This window comes from Hypanus sabinus, chromosome 4, assembly GCF_030144855.1.
Source record: "Hypanus sabinus isolate sHypSab1 chromosome 4, sHypSab1.hap1, whole genome shotgun sequence".
Classification (NCBI taxonomy): Eukaryota; Metazoa; Chordata; class Chondrichthyes; order Myliobatiformes; family Dasyatidae; genus Hypanus; species Hypanus sabinus.
In genome coordinates this window covers 188,528,732-188,548,457 of record NC_082709.1, presented here as the reverse complement: position 1 = coordinate 188,548,457, position 19,726 = coordinate 188,528,732, and the positions used below count along the sequence as shown (strand labels likewise).

Here is a 19,726-nt window from a genome sequence, read left to right as displayed (position 1 = left end):
GGGCTGAAGAAGGGAATAGGGGATAGGTGGAAGAGGGAAAGGGCTAAAGAAGGGGATAAGGGATAGGTGGAAGAGGGAAAGGGCTGAAGAAGAGGATAGGGGATAGGTGGAAGAGATAAAGGGCTGAAGAAGAGGATAGGGGATAGGTGGAAGAGGGAAAGGGCTGAAGAAGAGGATAGGGGATAGGTGGAAGAGGGAAAGGGCTGAAGAAGAGGATAGGGGATAGGTGGAAGAGGGAAAGGGCTGAAGAAGAGGGTGGGGATAGGTGGAAGAGGGAAAGGGCTGAAGAAGAGGATAGGGGATAGGTGGAAGAGATAAAGGGCTGAAGAAGGGAATAGGGGATGCGTGGAAGAGGGAAAGGGCTGAAGAAGAGGATAGGGGATAGGTGGAAGAGGGAAAGGGCTGAAGAAGAGGGTGGGGATAGGTGGAAGAGGGAAAGGGCTGAAGAAGAGGATAGGGGATAGGTGGAAGAGATAAAGGGCTGAAGAAGAGGATAAGGGATAGGTGGAAGAGGGAAAGGGCTGAAGAAGAGGGTGGGGATAGGTGGAAGAGGGAAAGGGCTGAAGAAGAGGATAGGGGATAGGTGGAAGAGATAAAGGGCTGAAGAAGAGGATAAGGGATAGGTGGAAGAGGGAAAGGGCTGAAGAAGAGGATGGGGATAGGTGGAAGAGATAAAGGGCTGAAGAAGAGAATAGGGGATAGGTGGAAGAGGGAAAGGGCTGAAGAAGAGGATGGGGATAGGTGGAAGAGGTAAAGGGCTGAAGAAGAGGATAGGGGATAGGTGGAAGATATAAAGGGCTGAAGAAGAGAATAGGGGATAGGTGGAAGAGGGAAAGGGCTGAAGAAGAGGGTGGGGATAGGTGGAAGTGGGAAAGGGCTGAAGAAGAGGATGGGGATAGGTGGAAGAGGGAAAGGGCTGAAGAAGAGGATAGGGGATAGGTGGAAGAGATAAAGGGCTGAAGAGAATAGGGGATAGGTGGAAGAGGGAAAGGGCTGAAGAAGAGGGTGGGGATAGGTGGAAGTGGGAAAGGGCTGAAGAAGAGGATGGGGATAGGTGGAAGAGGGAAAGGGCTGAAGAAGAGGATAGGGGATAGGTGGAAGAGGGAAAGGGCTGAAGAAGAGGATAGGGGTTAGGTGGAAGAGATAAAGGGCTGAAGAAGAGGATAGGGGATAGGTGGAAGTCGGAAAGCGCTGAAGAAGAGGATGGGGATAGGTGGAAGAGGGAAAGGGCTGAAGAAGAGGATAGAGGATAGGTGGAAGAGGGAAAGGGCTGAAGAAGGGAATAGGGGATAGGTGGAAGAGGGAAAGGGCTAAAGAAGGGGATAAGGGATAGGTGGAAGAGGGAAAGGGCTGAAGAAGGGAATAGGGGATAGGTGGAAGAGGGAAAGGGCTAAAGAAGGGGATAAGGGATAGGTGGAAGAGGGAAAGGGCTGAAGAAGAGGATAGGGGATAGGTGGAAGAGATAAAGGGCTGAAGAAGAGGGTGGGGATAGGTGGAAGAGGGAAAGGGCTGAAGAAGAGGGTGGGGATAGGTGGAAGAGGGAAAGGGCTGAAGAAGGGGATAGGGGATAGGTGGAAGATATAAAGGGCTGAAGAAGAGGGTGGGGATAGGTGGAAGAGATAAAGGGCTGAAGAAGAGGATAAGGGATAGGTGGAAGAGGGAAAGGGCTGAAGAAGAGGGTGGGGATAGGTGGAAGTGGGAAAGGGCTGAAGAAGAGGATAGGGGATAGGTGGAAGAGATAAAGGGCTGAAGAAGAGGATAGGGGATAGGTGGAAGAGGTAAAGGGCTGAAGAAGAGGATAGGGGATAGGTGGAAGAGGGAAAGGGCTGAAGAAGAGGATAGGGGATAGGTGGAAGAGGGAAAGGGCTGAAGAAGAGGGTGGGGATAGGTGGAAGAGGGAAAGGGCTGAAGAAGAGGATAGGGGATAGGTGGAAGAGGGAAAGGGCTGAAGAAGAGGGTGGGGATAGGTGGAAGAGGGAAAGGGCTGAAGAAGAGGATAGGGGATAGGTGGAAGAGATAAAGGGCTGAAGAAGAGGATAGGGGATAGGTGGAAGAGGGAAAGGGCTGAAGAAGGGGATAGGGGATAGGTGGAAGATATAAAGGGCTGAAGAAGAGGGTGGGGATAGGTGGAAGAGATAAAGGGCTGAAGAAGAGGATAGGGGATAGGTGGAAGGTAAAGGGCTGAAGAAGAGGATAGGGGATAGGTGGAAGAGGGAAAGGGCTGAAGAAGAGGATAGGGGATAGGTGGAAGAGGGAAAGGGCTGAAGAAGAGGATAGGGGATAGGTGGAAGAGGGAAAGGGCTGAAGAAGGGAATAGGGGATAGGTGGAAGAGGGAAAGGGCTGAAGAAGGGGATAGGGGATAGGTGGAAGATATAAAGGGCTGAAGAAGGGAATAGGGGATAGGTGGAAGAGGGAAAGGGCTGAAGAAGGGAATAGGGGATAGGTGGAAGAGGGAAAGGGCTGAAGAAGGGAATAGGGGATAGGTGGAAGAGGGAAAGGGCTGAAGAAGGGGATAGGGGATAGGTGGAAGATATAAAGGGCTGAAGAAGAGGGTGGGGATAGGTGGAAGAGATAAAGGGCTGAAGAAGAGGATAGGGGATAGGTGGAAGAGGGAAAGGGCTGAAGAAGAGGATAGGGGATAGGTGGAAGGTAAAGGGCTGAAGAAGAGGATAGGGGTTAGGTGGAAGTCGGAAAGCGCTGAAGAAGAGGATGGGGATAGGTGGAAGAGGGAAAGGGCTGAAGAAGGGGATAAGGGATAGGTGGAAGAGGGAAAGGGCTGAAGAAGGGAATAGGGGATAGGTGGAAGAGGGAAAGGGCTGAAGAAGGGGATAAGGGATAGGTGGAAGAGGGAAAGGGCTGAAGAAGGGAATAGGGGATAGGTGGAAGAGGGAAAGGGCTGAAGAAGAGGATAGGGGATAGGTGGAAGGTAAAGGGCTGAAGAAGAGGATAGGGGTTAGGTGGAAGGTAAAGGGCTGAAGAAGAGGATAGGGGATAGGTGGAAGAGGTAAAGGGCTGAAGAAGGGAATAGGGGATAGGTGGAAGAGGGAAAGGGCTGAAGAAGGGGATAAGGGATAGGTGGAAGAGGGAAAGGGCTGAAGAAGGGGATAGGGGATAGGTGGAAGAGGAAAAGGGCTGAAGAAGAGGATAGGGGATAGGTGGAAGAGGGGAAGGGCTGAAGAAGGGAATAGGGGATAGGTGGAAGAGGGAAAGGGCTGAAGAAGGGGATAGGGGATAGGTGGAAGAGGGAAAGGGCTGAAGAAGAGGATAGGGGATAGGTGGAAGGTAAAGGGCTGAAGAAGAGGATAGGGGATAGGTGGAAGTCGGAAAGCGCTGAAGAAGAGGATGGGGATAGGTGGAAGAGGGAAAGGGCTGAAGAAGGGAATAGGGGATAGGTGGAAGAGGGAAAGGGCTGAAGAAGGGGATAAGGGATAGGTGGAAGAGGGAAAGGGCTGAAGAAGGGAATAGGGGATAGGTGGAAGAGGGAAAGGGCTGAAGAAGGGGATAAGGGATAGGTGGAAGAGGGAAAGGGCTGAAGAAGTGGATGGGGATAGGTGGAAGATATAAAGGACTGAAGAAGAGAATAGGGGATAGGTGGAAGTGGGAAAGGGCTGAAGAAGAGGATGGGGATAGGTGGAAGATATAAAGGGCTGAAGAAGAGAATAGGGGATAGGTGGAAGTGGGAAAGGGCTGAAGAAGAGGATAGGGGATAGGTGGAAGAGATAAAGGGCTGAAGAAGAGGATAAGGGATAGGTGGAAGAGGGAAAGGGCTGAAGAAGAGGGTGGGGATAGGTGGAAGAGATAAAGGGCTGAAGAAGAGGGTGGGGATAGGTGGAAGAGGTAAAGGGCTGAAGAAGAGGATGGGGATAGGTGGAAGAGATAAAGGGCTGAAGAAGGGAATAGGGGATAGGTGGAAGAGGGAAAGGGCTGAAGAAGGGGATAAGGGATAGGTGGAAGAGGGAAAGGGCTGAAGAAGAGGATAGGGGATAGGTGGAAGAGGGAAAGGGCTGGAGAAGAGGATAAGGGATAGGTGGAAGAGGGAAAGGGCTGGAGAAGAGGATAGGGGATAGGTGGAAGAGATAAAGGGCTGAAGAAGGGAATAGGGGATAGGTGGAAGAGGGAAAGGGCTGAAGAAGGGGATAAGGGATAGGTGGAAGAGGGAAAGGGCTGAAGAAGAGGATAGGGGATAGGTGGAAGAGGGAAAGGGCTGAAGAAGGGGATAGGGGATAGGTGGAAGAGGAAAAGGGCTGAAGAAGAGGATAGGGGATAGGTGGAAGAGGGAAAGGGCCGAAGAAGAGGATAGGGGATAGGTGGAAGAGATAAAGGGCTGAAGAAGAGGATAGGGGATAGGTAGAAGAGATAAAGGGCTGAAGAAGAGGGTGGGGGATAGGTGGAAGAGGGAAAGGGCTGAAGAAGGGGATAGGGGATAGGTGGAAGAGGGAAAGGGCTGAAGAAGGGGATAGGGGATAGGTGGAAGTGGAAAAGGGCTGAAGAAGAGGATAGGGGATAGGTGGAAGAGATAAAGGGCTGAAGAAGTGGATAGGGGATAGGTGGAAGAGGGAAAGGGCTGAAGAAGGGGATAGGGGATAGGTGGAAGAGGGAAAGGGCTGAAGAAGGGGATAGGGGATAGGTGGAAGTGGAAAAGGGCTGAAGAAGAGGATAGGGGATAGGTGGAAGTGGGAAAGGGCTGAAGAAGAGGATAGGGGGTAGGTGGAAGAGGTAAAAGAAGAGGATAGGGGATTGGTGGAGGAGGAAAAGGGCTGAAGAAGAGGATAGGGGATAGGTGGAAGAGGGAAAGGGCTGAAGAAGAGGATGGGGGATAGGTGGAAGAGGGAAAGGGCTGGAGAAGGGAATAGGGGATAGGTGGAAGAGATAAAGGGCTGAAGAAGAGGATGGGGATAGGTGGAAGAGGGAAAGGGCTGAAGAAGAGGATGGGGATAGGTGGAAGAGGGAAAGGGCTGAAGAAGAGGATGGGGATAGGTGGAAGAGGGAAAGGGCTAAAGAAGAGGATGGGGATAGGTGGAAGAGGGAAAGGGTTGGAGAAGGAATCGAATTGGAGAGGAAAATGGACCTTGGGAAAAAGGGATTGTGGAAGGGAGCCAGAGGGAGGTGATGAGCAAGTGAGGAGAAGGGGTGAGACAGGACTAGAAATCAGAGTGAAAGGTAAGAGAAGGATTGGGTTTAATAACTGGAAGTTATTTAAAGGAAGTGGATATCGCTGAGTATTGCTCTGCTTACTGAGAGTCTCCAGCTTTATTAAAATATAACCATATTCATTTTCTTGTGGTTATGCTCAACAAATCTATAGAATAATATCTATGAGAGGATCAATGAAAGACTGCCCATTGGGGTGTTCAGCCAGAGTGCAGATGACAACAAACTGCGCAAATGCAAATATAAAGAAATAGCAATAAATATCAAGAACAAGAGATGAAGAGTCCTTGAAAGTGAGACCACAGGTTGTGGGAGTAGCTCAGTGTTGGGGCAAGTGAAGTTATCCCCTCTGATTGAAGAGCCTGATGGTTGAGGGGTAATAACTGTTCCTGAACCTGGTGGTGAGAGTCCCAATGATGGTACTGTGAGAGAGCGTGAGCTGGGTGGTTGGTGTCCTTGACGATGGATGCTGTTTTCTGCACAGTGTAGATGTGCTCAGTGATGGGGAGGGTTTACCCATGATGGACTGGGCCACGCCCATGATCTTTTGCAGGATTTGCCTCACGCATTGGTGTTTCCATACCAGGCTGTGACGCAGCCAGTCAATTTACTCTCCACCAGGCATCTGTCGTTCTCTGGCACCCTATTCTCTGTCTGGGAGGCGTCAGTGTATCTGGAGTGTGAGAGGTTGCAGCCCCTGTTTGAGGATATGAAGGGGCTGTTGCTCAGGTTCCAGATGCACTTCAGCCTCACACTCCTGATATGGGCACGCAGAACTGAAGGGGTTTTGGTTGTCGAGGGGTGGTACCGAGGGAGAGTCACACTGTGGGAGGGGCGGTAATGTCGGAGGGTCATACTGTGGGTTGGGTGGTACCGAGGGAGGATCACACTGTGGGAGGGGTGGTGCTGAGGGAGGGTCAGACTGTGGGAGGGTCACACTGGGGGAGGGGTGGTTCCGAGGGAGGGTCACACTGTGGGATGGGTGGTATTGAGGGAGGGTCAGACTGTGGAAGGGTCACACTGTGGGAGGGGTGGTACTGAGGGTGTGTCACATTGTGGGAGGGGTGGTACTGAGGGAGGGTCAGACTGTGGGAGGGTCACACTGGGGGAGGGGTGGTACTGAGGGAGGGTCACACTGAGGGATGGGTGGTATTGAGGGAGGGTCAGTCTGTGGGAGGGGCAGTACTGTGGAAGGGTCACACTGTGGGAGGGGTGGTACTGAGGGGAGGGTTTACCCATGATGGACTGGGCCACGCCCATGATCTTTTGCAGGATTTGCCTCACGCATTGGTGTTTCCATACCAGGCTGTGACGCAGCCAGTCAATTTACTCTCCACCAGGCATCTGTCGTTCTCTGGCACCCCATTCTCTGTCTGGGAGGCGTCAGTGTATCTGGAGTGTGAGAGGTTGCAGCCCCTGTTTGAGGATATGAAGGGGCTGTTGCTCAGGTTCCAGATGCACTTCAGCCTCACACTCCTGATATGGGCACGCAGAACTGAAGGGGTTTTGGTTGTCGAGGGGTGGTACCGAGGGAGAGTCACACTGTGGGAGGGGCGGTAATGTCGGAGGGTCATACTGTGGGTTGGGTGGTACCGAGGGAGGATCACACTGTGGGAGGGGCGGTAATGTCGGAGGGTCATACTGTGGGTTGGGTGGTACCGAGGGAGGATCACACTGTGGGAGGGGTGGTGCTGAGGGAGGGTCAGACTGTGGGAGGGTCACACTGGGGGAGGGGTGGTTCCGAGGGAGGGTCACACTGTGGGATGGGTGGTATTGAGGGAGGGTCAGACTGTGGAAGGGTCACACTGTGGGAGGGGTGGTACTGAGGGTGTGTCACATTGTGGGAGGGGTGGTACTGAGGGAGGGTCAGACTGTGGGAGGGTCACACTGGGGGAGGGGTGGTACTGAGGGAGGGTCACACTGAGGGATGGGTGGTATTGAGGGAGGGTCAGTCTGTGGGAGGGGCAGTACTGTGGAAGGGTCACACTGTGGGAGGGGTGGTACTGAGGGTGTGTCACATTGTGGGAGGGGTGGTACTGAGGGAGGGTCACACTGTGGGATGGGTGGTACTGAGGGAGGGTTACACTGGGGGAGGGGTGGTACCGAGAGAGGGTCACACTGTGGGAGGGGCGGTAATGAGGGAGAGTCACACTGTGGGAGGAGCGGTAATGTCGGTCACACTGTGGGATGGGTGGTACTGAGGGAGGGTCACACTGTGGGAGGGGCGGTAATGAGGGAGGGTCAGACTGTGGGAGGGGCAATACTGAGGGAGGGTCACACTGTGGGATGGGTGGTACTGAGGGAGGGTCTCACTGTGGGAGGGGTGGTACTGAGGGAGGGTCACACTGTTGGAGGGGTGGTACTGAGGGAGAGTCACACTGTTGGAGGGGTGGTGCTGTGGGAGGGTCACAGTGTGGGAGGGGTGGTAATGTCGGAGGGTCACACTGTGGGAGGGGCGGTAATGTCGGAGGGTCACACTGTGGGATGGGTTGTACTGAGGGAGGGTCAGACTGTGGGAGGGGCAATACTGTGGGAGGGTCTCACTGTGGGAGGGGTGGTACTGAGGGAGGGTCACACTGTGGGAGGGGTGGTGCTGTGGGAGGCTCTCACTGTGGGATGGGTGGTACTGAGGAAGGGGCAGTAATGTCGGAGGGTCACACTGTGGGAGGGGTGGTGCTGTGGGAGGGTCACACTGTGGGATAGGTGGTACTGAGGGAGGGTCACACTGTGGGATGGGTGGTACCAAGGGAGGGTCACACTGTGGGATGGGCGGTACCGAGGGAGGGTCACACTGTGGGAGGGGCGGTACCGAGGGAGGGTCACACTGGGGGAGGGGCGGTACCGAGGGAGGGTCACACTGTGGGAGGGGCGGTACTGAGGGAGGGTCACACTGGGGGAGGGGCGGTACCGAGGGAGGGTCACACTGTGGGATGGGTGGTACTGAGGGAGAGTCACACTGTGGGATGGGTGGTACTGAGGGAGGGTCACACTGTGGGATGGGTGGTACTGAGGGAGGGTCACACTGTGGGAGGGGTGGTACCGAGGGAGGGTCACACTGTGGGATGGGTGGTACTGAGGGAGGGTCACACTGTGGGAGGGGTGGTGCTGTGGGAGGGTCACACTGTGGGAGGGGTGGTACTGAGGGAGGGTCACACTGTGGGAGGGGTGGTGCTGTGGAAGGGGCAGTAATGTCGGAGGGTCACACTGTGGGAGGGGTGGTACTGAGGGAGGGTCACACTGTGGGAGGGGTGGTGCTGTGGGAGGGTCACACTGTGGGAGGGGTGGTGCTGAGGGAGAGTCACACTGTGGGAGAGGTGGTACTGAGGGAGAGTCACACTGTGGGAGGGGTGGTACTGAGGGAGGGTCACACTGTGGGAGGGGTGGTACTGAGGGAGGGTCACACTGTGGGATGGGTGGTACTGAGGGAGGGTCACACTGTGGGAGGGGCGGTACCGAGGGAGGGTCACACTGGGGGAGGGGCGGTACCGAGGGAGGGTCACACTGTGGGAGGGGCGGTACCGAGGGAGGGTCACACTGGGGGAGGGGCGGTACCGAGGGAGGGTCACACTGTGGGATGGGTGGTACTGAGGGAGGGTCACACTGTGGGATGGGTGGTACTGAGGGAGGGTCACACTGTGGGAAGGGTGGTACTGAGGGAGAGTCACACTGTGGGAGGGGTGGTACTGAGGGAGGGTCACACTGTGGGATGGGTGGTACTGAGGGGGGGGTCACACTGTGGGAGGGGTGGTACTGTGGGAGGGGTGGTACTGAGGGAGGGTCACACTGTGGGATGGGTGGTACTGAGGGAGGGTCACACTGTGGGAAGGGTGGTACTGAGGGAGAGTCACACTGTGGGAGGGGTGGTACTGAGGGAGGGTCACACTGTGGGATGGGTGGTACTGAGGGGGGGGTCACACTGTGGGAGGGGTGGTACCGAGGGAGGGTCACACTGGGGGAGGGGCGGTACCGAGGGAGGGTCACACTGTGGGATGGGTGGTACTGAGGGAGGGTCACACTGTGGGATAGGTGGTACTGAGGGAGGGTCACACTGTGGGATGGGTGGTACTGAGGGAGGGTCAGACTGTGGGAGGGGTGGTGCTGTGGGAGGGTCTCACTGTGGGATGGGTGGTACTGAGGAAGGGGCAGACTGTGGGAGGGGTGGTGCTGAGGGAGGGGCAGTAATGTCGGAGGGTCACACTGTGAGAGGGGTGGTACTGAGGGAGGGTCACACTGTGGGAGGGGTGGTGCTGTGGGAGGGTCACACTGTGGGAGGGGTGGTGCTGTGGGAGGGTCACACTGTGGGAGGGGTGGTACTGAGGGAGAGTCACACTGTGGGTGGAGTGGTACTGAGGGAGGGTCACACTGTGGGATGGGTGGTGCTGAGGGAGGGTCACACTGTGGGAGGGGTGGTACTGAGGGAGAGTCACACTGTGGGTGGAGTGGTACTGAGGGAGGGTCACACTGTGGGAGGGGTGGTGCTGAGGAAGGGGCAGTAATGTCGGAGGGTCACACTGTGGGAGGGGTGGTACTGAGGGAGGGTCACACTGTGGGAGGGGTGGTGCTGTGGGAGGGTCACACTGTGGGAGGGGTGGTGCTGTGGGAGGGTCACACTGTGGGAGGGGTGGTACTGAGGGAGAGTCACACTGTGGGAGGGGTGGTACTGAGGGAGGGTCACACTGTGGGATGGGTGGTACTGAGGGAGGGTCACACTGTGGGATGGGTGGTACTGAGGGGCGGGTCACACTGTGGGAGGGGTGGTACTGAGGGAGGGTCACACTGGGGGAGGGGCGGTACCGAGGGAGGGTCACACTGTGGGATAGGTGGTACTGAGGGAGGGTCACACTGTGGGAGGGGTGGTACTGAGGGAGGGTCACACTGTGGGATGGGTGGTACTGAGGGAGGGTCACACTGTGGGATGGGTGGTACTGAGGGAGGGTCAGACTGTGGGAGGGGTGGTGCTGAGGGTGGGTCACACTGTGGGATGGGTGGTACTGAGGGAGGGTCACACTGTGGGATAGGTGGTACTGAGGGAGGGTCACACTGTGGGATGGGTGGTACTGAGGGAGGGTCAGACTGTGGGAGGGGTGGTGCTGTGGGAGGGTCACACTGTGGGAGGGGTGGTACTGAGGGAGGGTCACACTGTGGGATAGGTGGTACTGAGGGAGGGTCACACTGTGGGATGGGTGGTACTGAGGGAGGGTCAGACTGTGGGAGGGGTGGTGCTGTGGGAGGGTCTCACTGTGGGATGGGTGGTACTGAGGAAGGGGCAGACTGTGGGAGGGGTGGTGCTGAGGGAGGGGCAGTAATGTCGGAGGGTCACACTGTGGGAGGGGTGGTACTGAGGGAGGGTCACACTGTGGGAGGGGTGGTGCTGTGGGAGGGTCACACTGTGGGAGGGGTGGTACTGAGGGAGAGTCACACTGTGGGTGGAGTGGTACTGAGGGAGGGTCACACTGTGGGAGGGGTGGTGCTGAGGAAGGGGCAGTAATGTCGGAGGGTCACACTGTGGGAGGGGTGGTACTGAGGGAGGGTCAAACTGTGGGAGGGGTGGTGCTGTGGGAGGGTCACACTGTGGGAGGGGTGGTGCTGTGGGAGGGTCACACTGTGGGATGGGTGGTACTGAGGGAGGGTCAGACTGTGGGAGGGGTGGTGCTGTGGGAGGGTCTCACTGTGGGATGGGTGGTACTGAGGAAGGGGCAGACTGTGGGAGGGGTGGTGCTGAGGGAGGGGCAGTAATGTCGGAGGGTCACACTGTGGGAGGGGTGGTACTGAGGGAGGGTCACACTGTGGGAGGGGTGGTGCTGTGGGAGGGTCACACTGTGGGAGGGGTGGTACTGAGGGAGAGTCACACTGTGGGTGGAGTGGTACTGAGGGAGGGTCACACTGTGGGAGGGGTGGTGCTGAGGAAGGGGCAGTAATGTCGGAGGGTCACACTGTGGGAGGGGTGGTACTGAGGGAGGGTCAAACTGTGGGAGGGGTGGTGCTGTGGGAGGGTCACACTGTGGGAGGGGTGGTGCTGTGGGAGGGTCACACTGTGGGATAGGTGGTACTGAGGGAGGGTCACACTGTGGGAGGGGTGGTACTGAGGGAGGGTCACACTGTGGGATGGGTGGTACTGAGGGAGGGTCACACTGTGGGATGGGTGGTACTGAGGGAGGGTCAGACTGTGGGAGGGGTGGTGCTGAGGGTGGGTCACACTGTGGGATGGGTGGTACTGAGGGAGGGTCACACTGTGGGATAGGTGGTACTGAGGGAGGGTCACACTGTGGGATGGGTGGTACTGAGGGAGGGTCAGACTGTGGGAGGGGTGGTGCTGTGGGAGGGTCACACTGTGGGAGGGGTGGTACTGAGGGAGGGTCACACTGTGGGATAGGTGGTACTGAGGGAGGGTCACACTGTGGGATGGGTGGTACTGAGGGAGGGTCAGACTGTGGGAGGGGTGGTGCTGTGGGAGGGTCTCACTGTGGGATGGGTGGTACTGAGGAAGGGGCAGACTGTGGGAGGGGTGGTGCTGAGGGAGGGGCAGTAATGTCGGAGGGTCACACTGTGGGAGGGGTGGTACTGAGGGAGGGTCACACTGTGGGAGGGGTGGTGCTGTGGGAGGGTCACACTGTGGGAGGGGTGGTACTGAGGGAGAGTCACACTGTGGGTGGAGTGGTACTGAGGGAGGGTCACACTGTGGGAGGGGTGGTGCTGAGGAAGGGGCAGTAATGTCGGAGGGTCACACTGTGGGAGGGGTGGTACTGAGGGAGGGTCAAACTGTGGGAGGGGTGGTGCTGTGGGAGGGTCACACTGTGGGAGGGGTGGTGCTGAGGGAGAGTCACACTGTGGGAGAGGTGGTACTGAGGGAGAGTCACACTGTGGGAGGGGTGGTACTGAGTGAGGGTCACACTGTGGGATGGGTGGTACTGAGGGAGGGTCACACTGTGGGAGGGGTGGTGCTGTGGAGGGTCACACTGTGGGAGGGGTGGTACTGAGGGAGAGTCACACTGTGGGTGGAGTGGTACTGAGGGAGGGTCACACTGTGGGAGGGGTGGTGCTGTGGGAGGGTCACACTGCGGGAGGGGTGGTACTGAGGGAGAGTCACACTGTGGGTGGAGTGGTACTGAGGGAGGGTCACACTGTGGGAGGGGTGGTGCTGAGGGAGGGTCACACTGTGGGAGGGGTGGTACCGAGGGAGGGTTACACTGTGGGAGGGGTGGTACTGAGGGAGGGGCAGTAATGTCGGAGGGTCACACTGTGGGAGGGGTGGTACTGAGGGAGGGTCACACTGTGGGATGGGTGGTACTGAGGGAGGGTCACACTGTGGGAGGGGTGGTGCTGAGGGAGGGTTACACTGTGGGAGGGGTGGTACTGAGGGGGGTCACACTGTGGGAGGGGTGGTACTGAGGGAGGGTCACACTGTGGGAGGGGTGGTACCGAGGGAGGGTCACACTGTGGGAGGGGTGGTGCTGAGGAAGGGGCAGTAATGTCGGAGGGTCACACTGTGGGAGGGGTGGTACTGAGGGAGGGTCACACTGTGGGATGGGTGGTACTGAGGGAGAGTCACACTGTGGGAGGGGTGGTACCGAGGGAGGGTTACACTGTGGGAGGGGTGGTACTGAGGGAGGGGCAGTAATGTCGGAGGGTCACACTGTGGGAGGGGTGGTACTGAGGGAGGGTCACACTGTGGGATGGGTGGTACTGAGGGAGAGTCACACTGTGGGAGGGGTGGTGCTGAGGGAGGGTTACACTGTGGGAGGGGTGGTACTGAGGGAGGGTCACACTGTGGGAGGGGTGGTACCGAGGGAGGGTCACACTGTGGGAGGGGTGGTGCTGAGGAAGGGACAGTAATGTCAGAGGGTCACACTGTGGGAGGGGTGGTACTGAGGGAGGGTCACACTGGGGGAGGGGTGGTACTGAGGGAGGGTCAGTAATGTCGGAGGGTCACACTGTGGGAGGGGATGTTACAATGCAGTGCGGTTTCGTGTGGGCCCCAGCAGAACCCCACCTCTGACTATCTGCAACCTGCGTCTCCACAGGCCGGAAGCTGTGAAATGGAAGAAGGATGGTGCTGAGCTTCCTGATCCGGACAGAATGATTGTGGAGGGGAACGTCCTGATCATCAGCGCCCTGAACAAAACCGACAACGGCACCTACTATTGCGAAGCAGCCAACACCATGGGCCACAACAGTGCCGAGTATATTCTCTTTGTATATGGTGAGTATCCGTCAGCCCAGACCTGGGCCACCCCAACCTCTCTCTCATCCTGTGTTTGTCGCTGATGACTATGCCCTCCCCCGGGTCAGCTCACCCCGACATCGCATAACAAATAGGAGCAGAATTAGACTATTAAGCCCATCAAGTCTGCTCCACCATTCCAACACGGCTGATTTATTTTCCCTCTCAACCCCCATTCTCCTGCCTTTACCCCATAGCCTCTGATGCCCTGACTAAACAAGAACCTATCAACCTTCGATTTAAATATACCCAATGACTTGGCCTCCACAGCCATCGGTGACAATGAATTCCACAGATTCACCACCCTCAGGCGAAAGATATTCCTCCTCATCCCTGTTCTAAAGGGACATCCCTCTATTCTGAGGCTGTGCCCTCTGGTTCTAGACTCCCCAATTAAAGGGAATACCTCTCCATATCCACTGTATCCAGGCATTTGATGGGTTTCAATGAAATTCTGAGATCCCTCCCCCCATTCTTCTAAACTCAAGAGAGTATGGACCCCAATCATCAAACGCTCCTCACATGTTAACCTTTCATTCTCAGAATCGTCATCGACCTCCTCTGAACCCTTTCCTGTTTCAGTAGATAAGGGGTTGAAAACTGCTCACAGTACTCCAAGTACAGGCTGACCAAGGCCTTATAAAGCCTCCGCATTCTAGTCTTCTTAAAATGAATTTTAATATTGCATTTGCTTTCCTCATTACGACTCAGCCTGCAGGTTAACCTTCAGGGAATCCTGCATGAAGACTCCCAAGTCCCTTTGCACTCAGATTTCTGAATTCTCTCCACATTTAGAAAATAGTCGAAACCTTTATTCTTTCTGCCAAAGTGCATGACCATACACTTTCCAGCACTATATTCCATCTGCCACTTCTTTGCCCATTCTCCTAATCTGTTCAAGTCCTTCTGCAGTCTCCCTGCTTCCTCGACACTACCTGTTCCTCCACCTACCTTCATACTTCATTACACTTCTCCCAGTACCCGTGAAACTTCGGCTTTATTAATAGACTCCCAACCATAGAGGGCAGGCCTATAGTCTCCTGCTTTTCTGCTTCCCTTATTTCTTAAACTGTGGAATGACAGTTGCAATTTTCCAGTACTCCAGAATCATTCCAGAACCTACTGATCATTACTAGTGCCTCCACAATCATTTCGACTACCTCCTTCAGAACAAAGGGGGACTTATTTACTTCCAGAGCTTTCAGTTTCCCAGGCACCTTCTCCTTAGTAATAGCAACTACACTCACTGCTGCCCCAAAACTCTTGTAATTCTGGCACATTGCTTGTGTCTTTCACAGTGAAGGCTGATGCATTACGTTCGTTTGCCATTACTTTGATCCTATCCAGTCTAATTTTCCAGCAGTCCAATATCCACTCTCGCCTCCCTCTTACTCTTTATATATCTACAAAATGTTTTGGTATCTTCTTTTATCTTACTGGCTAGTTTACCTTCATATTTAATCTTTTCTCTCCTTTTTGACTATTTTAGTTGCCTTCTGCTGGTGCTTAAAAGCTTCCCAGTCCTCTAACTTCCCACTAATCTTTGCTCTATTATATATGCCCTCTCTTTTCCTTTTCTGCAATCTTTGACTTCTCTTGTCAGTCATGGTTGCTTCATCATCTCTTTAGAAGACTTCTTCATCTTTGGGATGTATCTATCCTGCACCTTCTGAATTGCCCTCAGAAATTCCAGCTATTCCTATTCTGCCATCATCCCTGATAGTGTCTCCTTGTGGCACAGCCGCAAGCTGCTCCAAAATTCGTCTCGTAGGGATTCTACAAATTCCTTCTCTTGAGATTCAGCACCAGCTGGATTTTCCCAATTTACCCTCACATTGAAATCCACCAAGAGTATAGTAAATTTCCTTCATTTTATGTCTTTCCTATTCCCTGTTGAAATGCATATCCCACATCCTGGCTGCTGTTCAGAGGCCTGTATACAACTTGCATCAGGGTCTTTTCACCCTTCAGTTTCTCAACTCTGCCTACAAGGATGCTACATCTTCTGATCCTGTGTCACCTCTTTCTAAGGATTTGATTTCAATTTTTACCAGCAGGGACACCCCACCCCCTCTGCCTACCTGGCTGAGCTTGCAAGTTAAGCTCCCAACTATGATCTTCTTTCAGCCACAGCTTAGAGATGCTCACCTGCCATCGTACCTGCCAATCTCTAAACCACACTACAAGATCATCTACCTACTTCACATGCTGGGTGCATTGAAATATAACACCTTCAGTCCTGTATTCATCACTCTTTTTGATTTTGCCCCCATGTTACACTTCAACTCATCCCACTGACTGCAATTTTACTCTATCATCTGCCCATCATTCCTCAGTCTCAGTACACACTGTATCTACTTGTATACTGACTGTCCCATCACTCACAGTCTGACTACACACTGTATCTACTTGTATACTGACTGTCCCATCACTCACAGTCTCACTACACACTTTATCTAGAACCATAGAACCATAGAACATTACAGCACAGAAACAGGCCTTTTGGCCCTTCTTGGCTGTGCCAAACCATTTTTCTGCCCAGTCCCACTGACCTGCACCTGGACCATATCCCTCCATACACCTCTCATCCATGTACCTGTCCAAGTTTTTCTTAAATGTTAAAAGTGAGCCCACATTTACCACCATCTGGCAGCTCATTACACACTCCCACCACTCTCTGTGTGAAGAAGCCCCCCCAATGTTCCCTTTAAACTTTTCCCCCCCTTCAACCTTAACCCATGTCCTCTGGTTTTTTTCTCCCCTAGCCTTAGTGGAAAAAGCCTGCTTGCATTCTTTCTGTCTATATCCATCATAATTTTATACACCTCTATCAAATCTCCCCTCATTCTCCTATGCTCCAGGGAATAAAGTCCTAACCTATTCAACCTTTCTCTGTAACTCAGTTTCTCAAGTCCCGGCAACATCCTTGTAAACCTTCTCTGCACTCTTTCAACCTTATTAATATCCTTTCTGTAATTCGGTGACCAAAACTGCACACAATACTCCAAATTCAGCCTCACCAATGCCTTATACAACCTCACCATTACATTCCAACTCTTATACTCAGTACTTTGATTTATAAAGGCCAATGTGCCAAAAGCTCTCTTTACTACCTGTGAAGCCACTTTTAGGGAATTTTGTATCTGGATTCCTAGATCCCTCTGTTCTACTCCTCAGTGTCCTACCATTTACCTTGTATGTTCCACCTGGGTTTGTCCTTCCAAAGTGCAATACCTCACACTTGTCTGTATTAAACTCCATCTGCCATTTTTCAGCCCATTTTTCCAGCTGGTCCAAATCCCTCTGCAAGCTTTGAAAACCTTCCTCACTGTCCACTACACCTCTAATCTTTGTATCATCAGCAAATTTGCTGATCCAATTTACCACATTATCATCCAGATCATTGATATAGATGACAAATAACAATGGACCCAGCACTGATCCCTGTGGCACATCACTAGTCACAGGCCTCCACTCAGAGTAGCAATCCTCCACTACCACTCTCTGGCTTCTCCCATTGAGCCAATGTCTAATCCAATTTACCACCTCACCATGTATACCTATCGACTGAATCTTCCTAACTAACCTCCCATGCAGGACCTTGTCAAAGGCCTTACTGAAGTCCATGTAGACAACATCCATTGCCTTCCCTTCATCCACTTTCCTGGTAACTTCCTCAAAAAACTCTAATAGATTTGTTAAACATGACCTACCACACACAAAGCCATGTTGACTCTTCCTAGTAAGTCCCTGTCTATCCAAATACTTGTAGATCCTATCTCTTAGTATTCCTTCCAATAATTTACCTACTACTGACATCAAATTTACCGGCCTATAATTTCCCGGATTACTTTAGAGCCTTTTTCAAACAACGGAACAACATGAGCTATCCTCCAATCCTCTGGCACCTCACCCGTAGATACCGACATTTTAAATATATCTGTCAGGGCCCCTGCAATTTCAACACTAGTCTCCTTCAAGGTCTGTGGGAATACCCTGTCAGGTCCTGGGGATTTATCTACTTTGATTTGCCTCAAGGTAGCAAGCACCTCCTCCTCGTCGATCTGTATAGGTTCCCAGCAACAGGTACAACACGCTGGAGGAACTCAGTTGGTCGGACAGCATCTGTGGAAACGAGCAGTCAACGTTTCAGGCGCAACCCTTCGTCAGGACTGAAGAGGGAGGGGGCAGGGGCCCTATATGTATAGGTTCCATGACCTCACTACTTGTTTGTCTTATTTCCATTGTCTCCATGCCAGTTTCCAGATGCAGAAAAAAACATTTAAGAACTCCCCCATTTCTTTTGGTCTCATACATAGCCAACCACTCTGATCTTCAAGAGGACCAATTTTATCCCTTACTATCCTTTTGCTCTTAATATACCTGTAGAAGCTCTTTGGATTATCCTTCACCTTGACTGCCAAAGCAACCTCATGACTTCTTTTAAGCCCTCCTGATTCTTTCTTAAGTATTTTTTTACACTTTTTATACTCCTTAAGCACTTATTTGCTCCCTGTTTCCTATACATGTTATACATCTCTCTCTTCTTCTTATCAGAGTTCCAATATCCCTTGTGAACCAAGGTTCCTTATTCACTTTGCACACTCAAAATTTCTCCTTTGAAGGCTTCCCACTACCAATTACACCCTTGCCAGAGAACAACCTGTCCCAATCTACGCTTTTTAGATCCTTTCTCATTTCTTCAAATTTGGCCTTTTTCCAGTTTAGAACTTCAACCCGAGGACCAGATCTATCTTTATCCATGATCAAGTTGAAACTAATGGTGTTATGATCACTGGAACCAAAGTGTTCCCCTACACACACTTCCGTCACCTGCCCTAACTCATTTCCTAATAGGAGATCTAATATTGCATTCTCTCTAGTTGGTAACTCTATATATTGATTTAGAAAACTTTCCTGAACATATTTTACAAACTCTAACCTGTCTAGACCTTTAACAGTATGGGAGTCCCAATCAATATGTGGAAAATTAAAATCCCCTGCGATCACAACTTAATGTTTCCTGCAGTTGTCTGTTATCTCTCTGCAGATTTCCTCCTCCAATTCTCGCTGACTATTGGGTGGTCTATAATACAACCCCATTAATGTGGTCATACCTTTCCTGTTTCACAGCTCCACCCAAATGGCCTCGGTAGACAAGCCCTCTAATCTGTCCTGCCTGAACACTGGTGTAACATTTTCCCTGACTAGCAATGCCAACCCCCACCCACCCTTCATCCCTCTGCCTCTATCACGTCTGAAACATCTAAACCCTGGAACATTAAGCTACCAGTCCTGCCCCTCCTGTAGCCAAGTTTCAATAATGACTGCAATGTCATAATTCCACATGTCAATCCATGCCCTCAGCTCGGCAGCCTTCCCCATAATTCTCCTCGCATTGAAATAGACACACCTCCGAAGATTATTACCACCACACTCAACCCTTCTATTTCTGACTTTGCATGAACATTTAACATCATTGATTTTCAGCCCTGCTCCACTATCTGCCCTGTCACTCTGGTTCCTCTGCTTGTATACTGACTAGCCCATCACTCACAGTCTGACCACATGTTGTATCTACTTGTATACTGACTGTCCCATCACTCACAGTCTCACTACACACTGTATCTACTTGTGTACTGACTGTCCCATCACTCACAGACTGACTACACACTGTATCTACTTGTTTACTGACGGTCCCATCATTAACAGTCTGACTACACACTGTATTTACTTGTATACTGACTGTCCCATCACTCACAGTCTGACCACATGTTGTATCTACTTGTATACTGACTGTCCCATCACTAACAGTCTGACTACACACTGTATTTACTTGTATACTGACTGTCCCATCACTCAGTATCATTACACACTGTATCTACTTGTATACTGACTGTCCCATCACTCACAGTCTGACTACATATTGTATCTACTTGTATACTGACTGTCCCATCACTCACAGTCTGACTACACACTGTATCTACTTGTATACTGACTGTCCCATCACTCACAGTCTGACTACATATTGTATCTACTTGTATACTGACTGTCCCATCACTCACAGTCTGACTACACATTGTATCCACTTGTATACTGCCTGTCCCATCACTCACAGTCTGACTACACATTGTATCTACTTGTATACTGACTGTCCCATCACTCACAGTCTGACTACACACTGTATCTACTTGTATACTGACTGTCCCATCAATCACAGTCTGACTACATATTGTATCTACTTGTATACTGACTGTCCCATCACTCACAGTCTGACTACACACTGTATCTACTTGTATTCCGACTGTCCCATCACTCAGTCTCACTACACACTGTATCTACTTGTGTACTGA

The 19,726-nt window shown here is 52.6% G+C and overlaps 1 protein-coding gene across 1 annotated transcript in view; it reads left to right on the top strand.

Moving 5' to 3' along the window:
• LOC132393583 (cell adhesion molecule 2-like) overlaps window positions 1-19,726 on the top strand; it is a 225,939-nt gene that overhangs the window by 155,287 nt on the left and 50,926 nt on the right. The window contains exon 7 of the mRNA XM_059969022.1: window positions 13,174-13,352. Within this exon, the coding sequence (XP_059825005.1) occupies window positions 13,174-13,352 (179 nt within the window). The remainder of the gene's footprint in view (window positions 1-13,173; window positions 13,353-19,726) is intronic.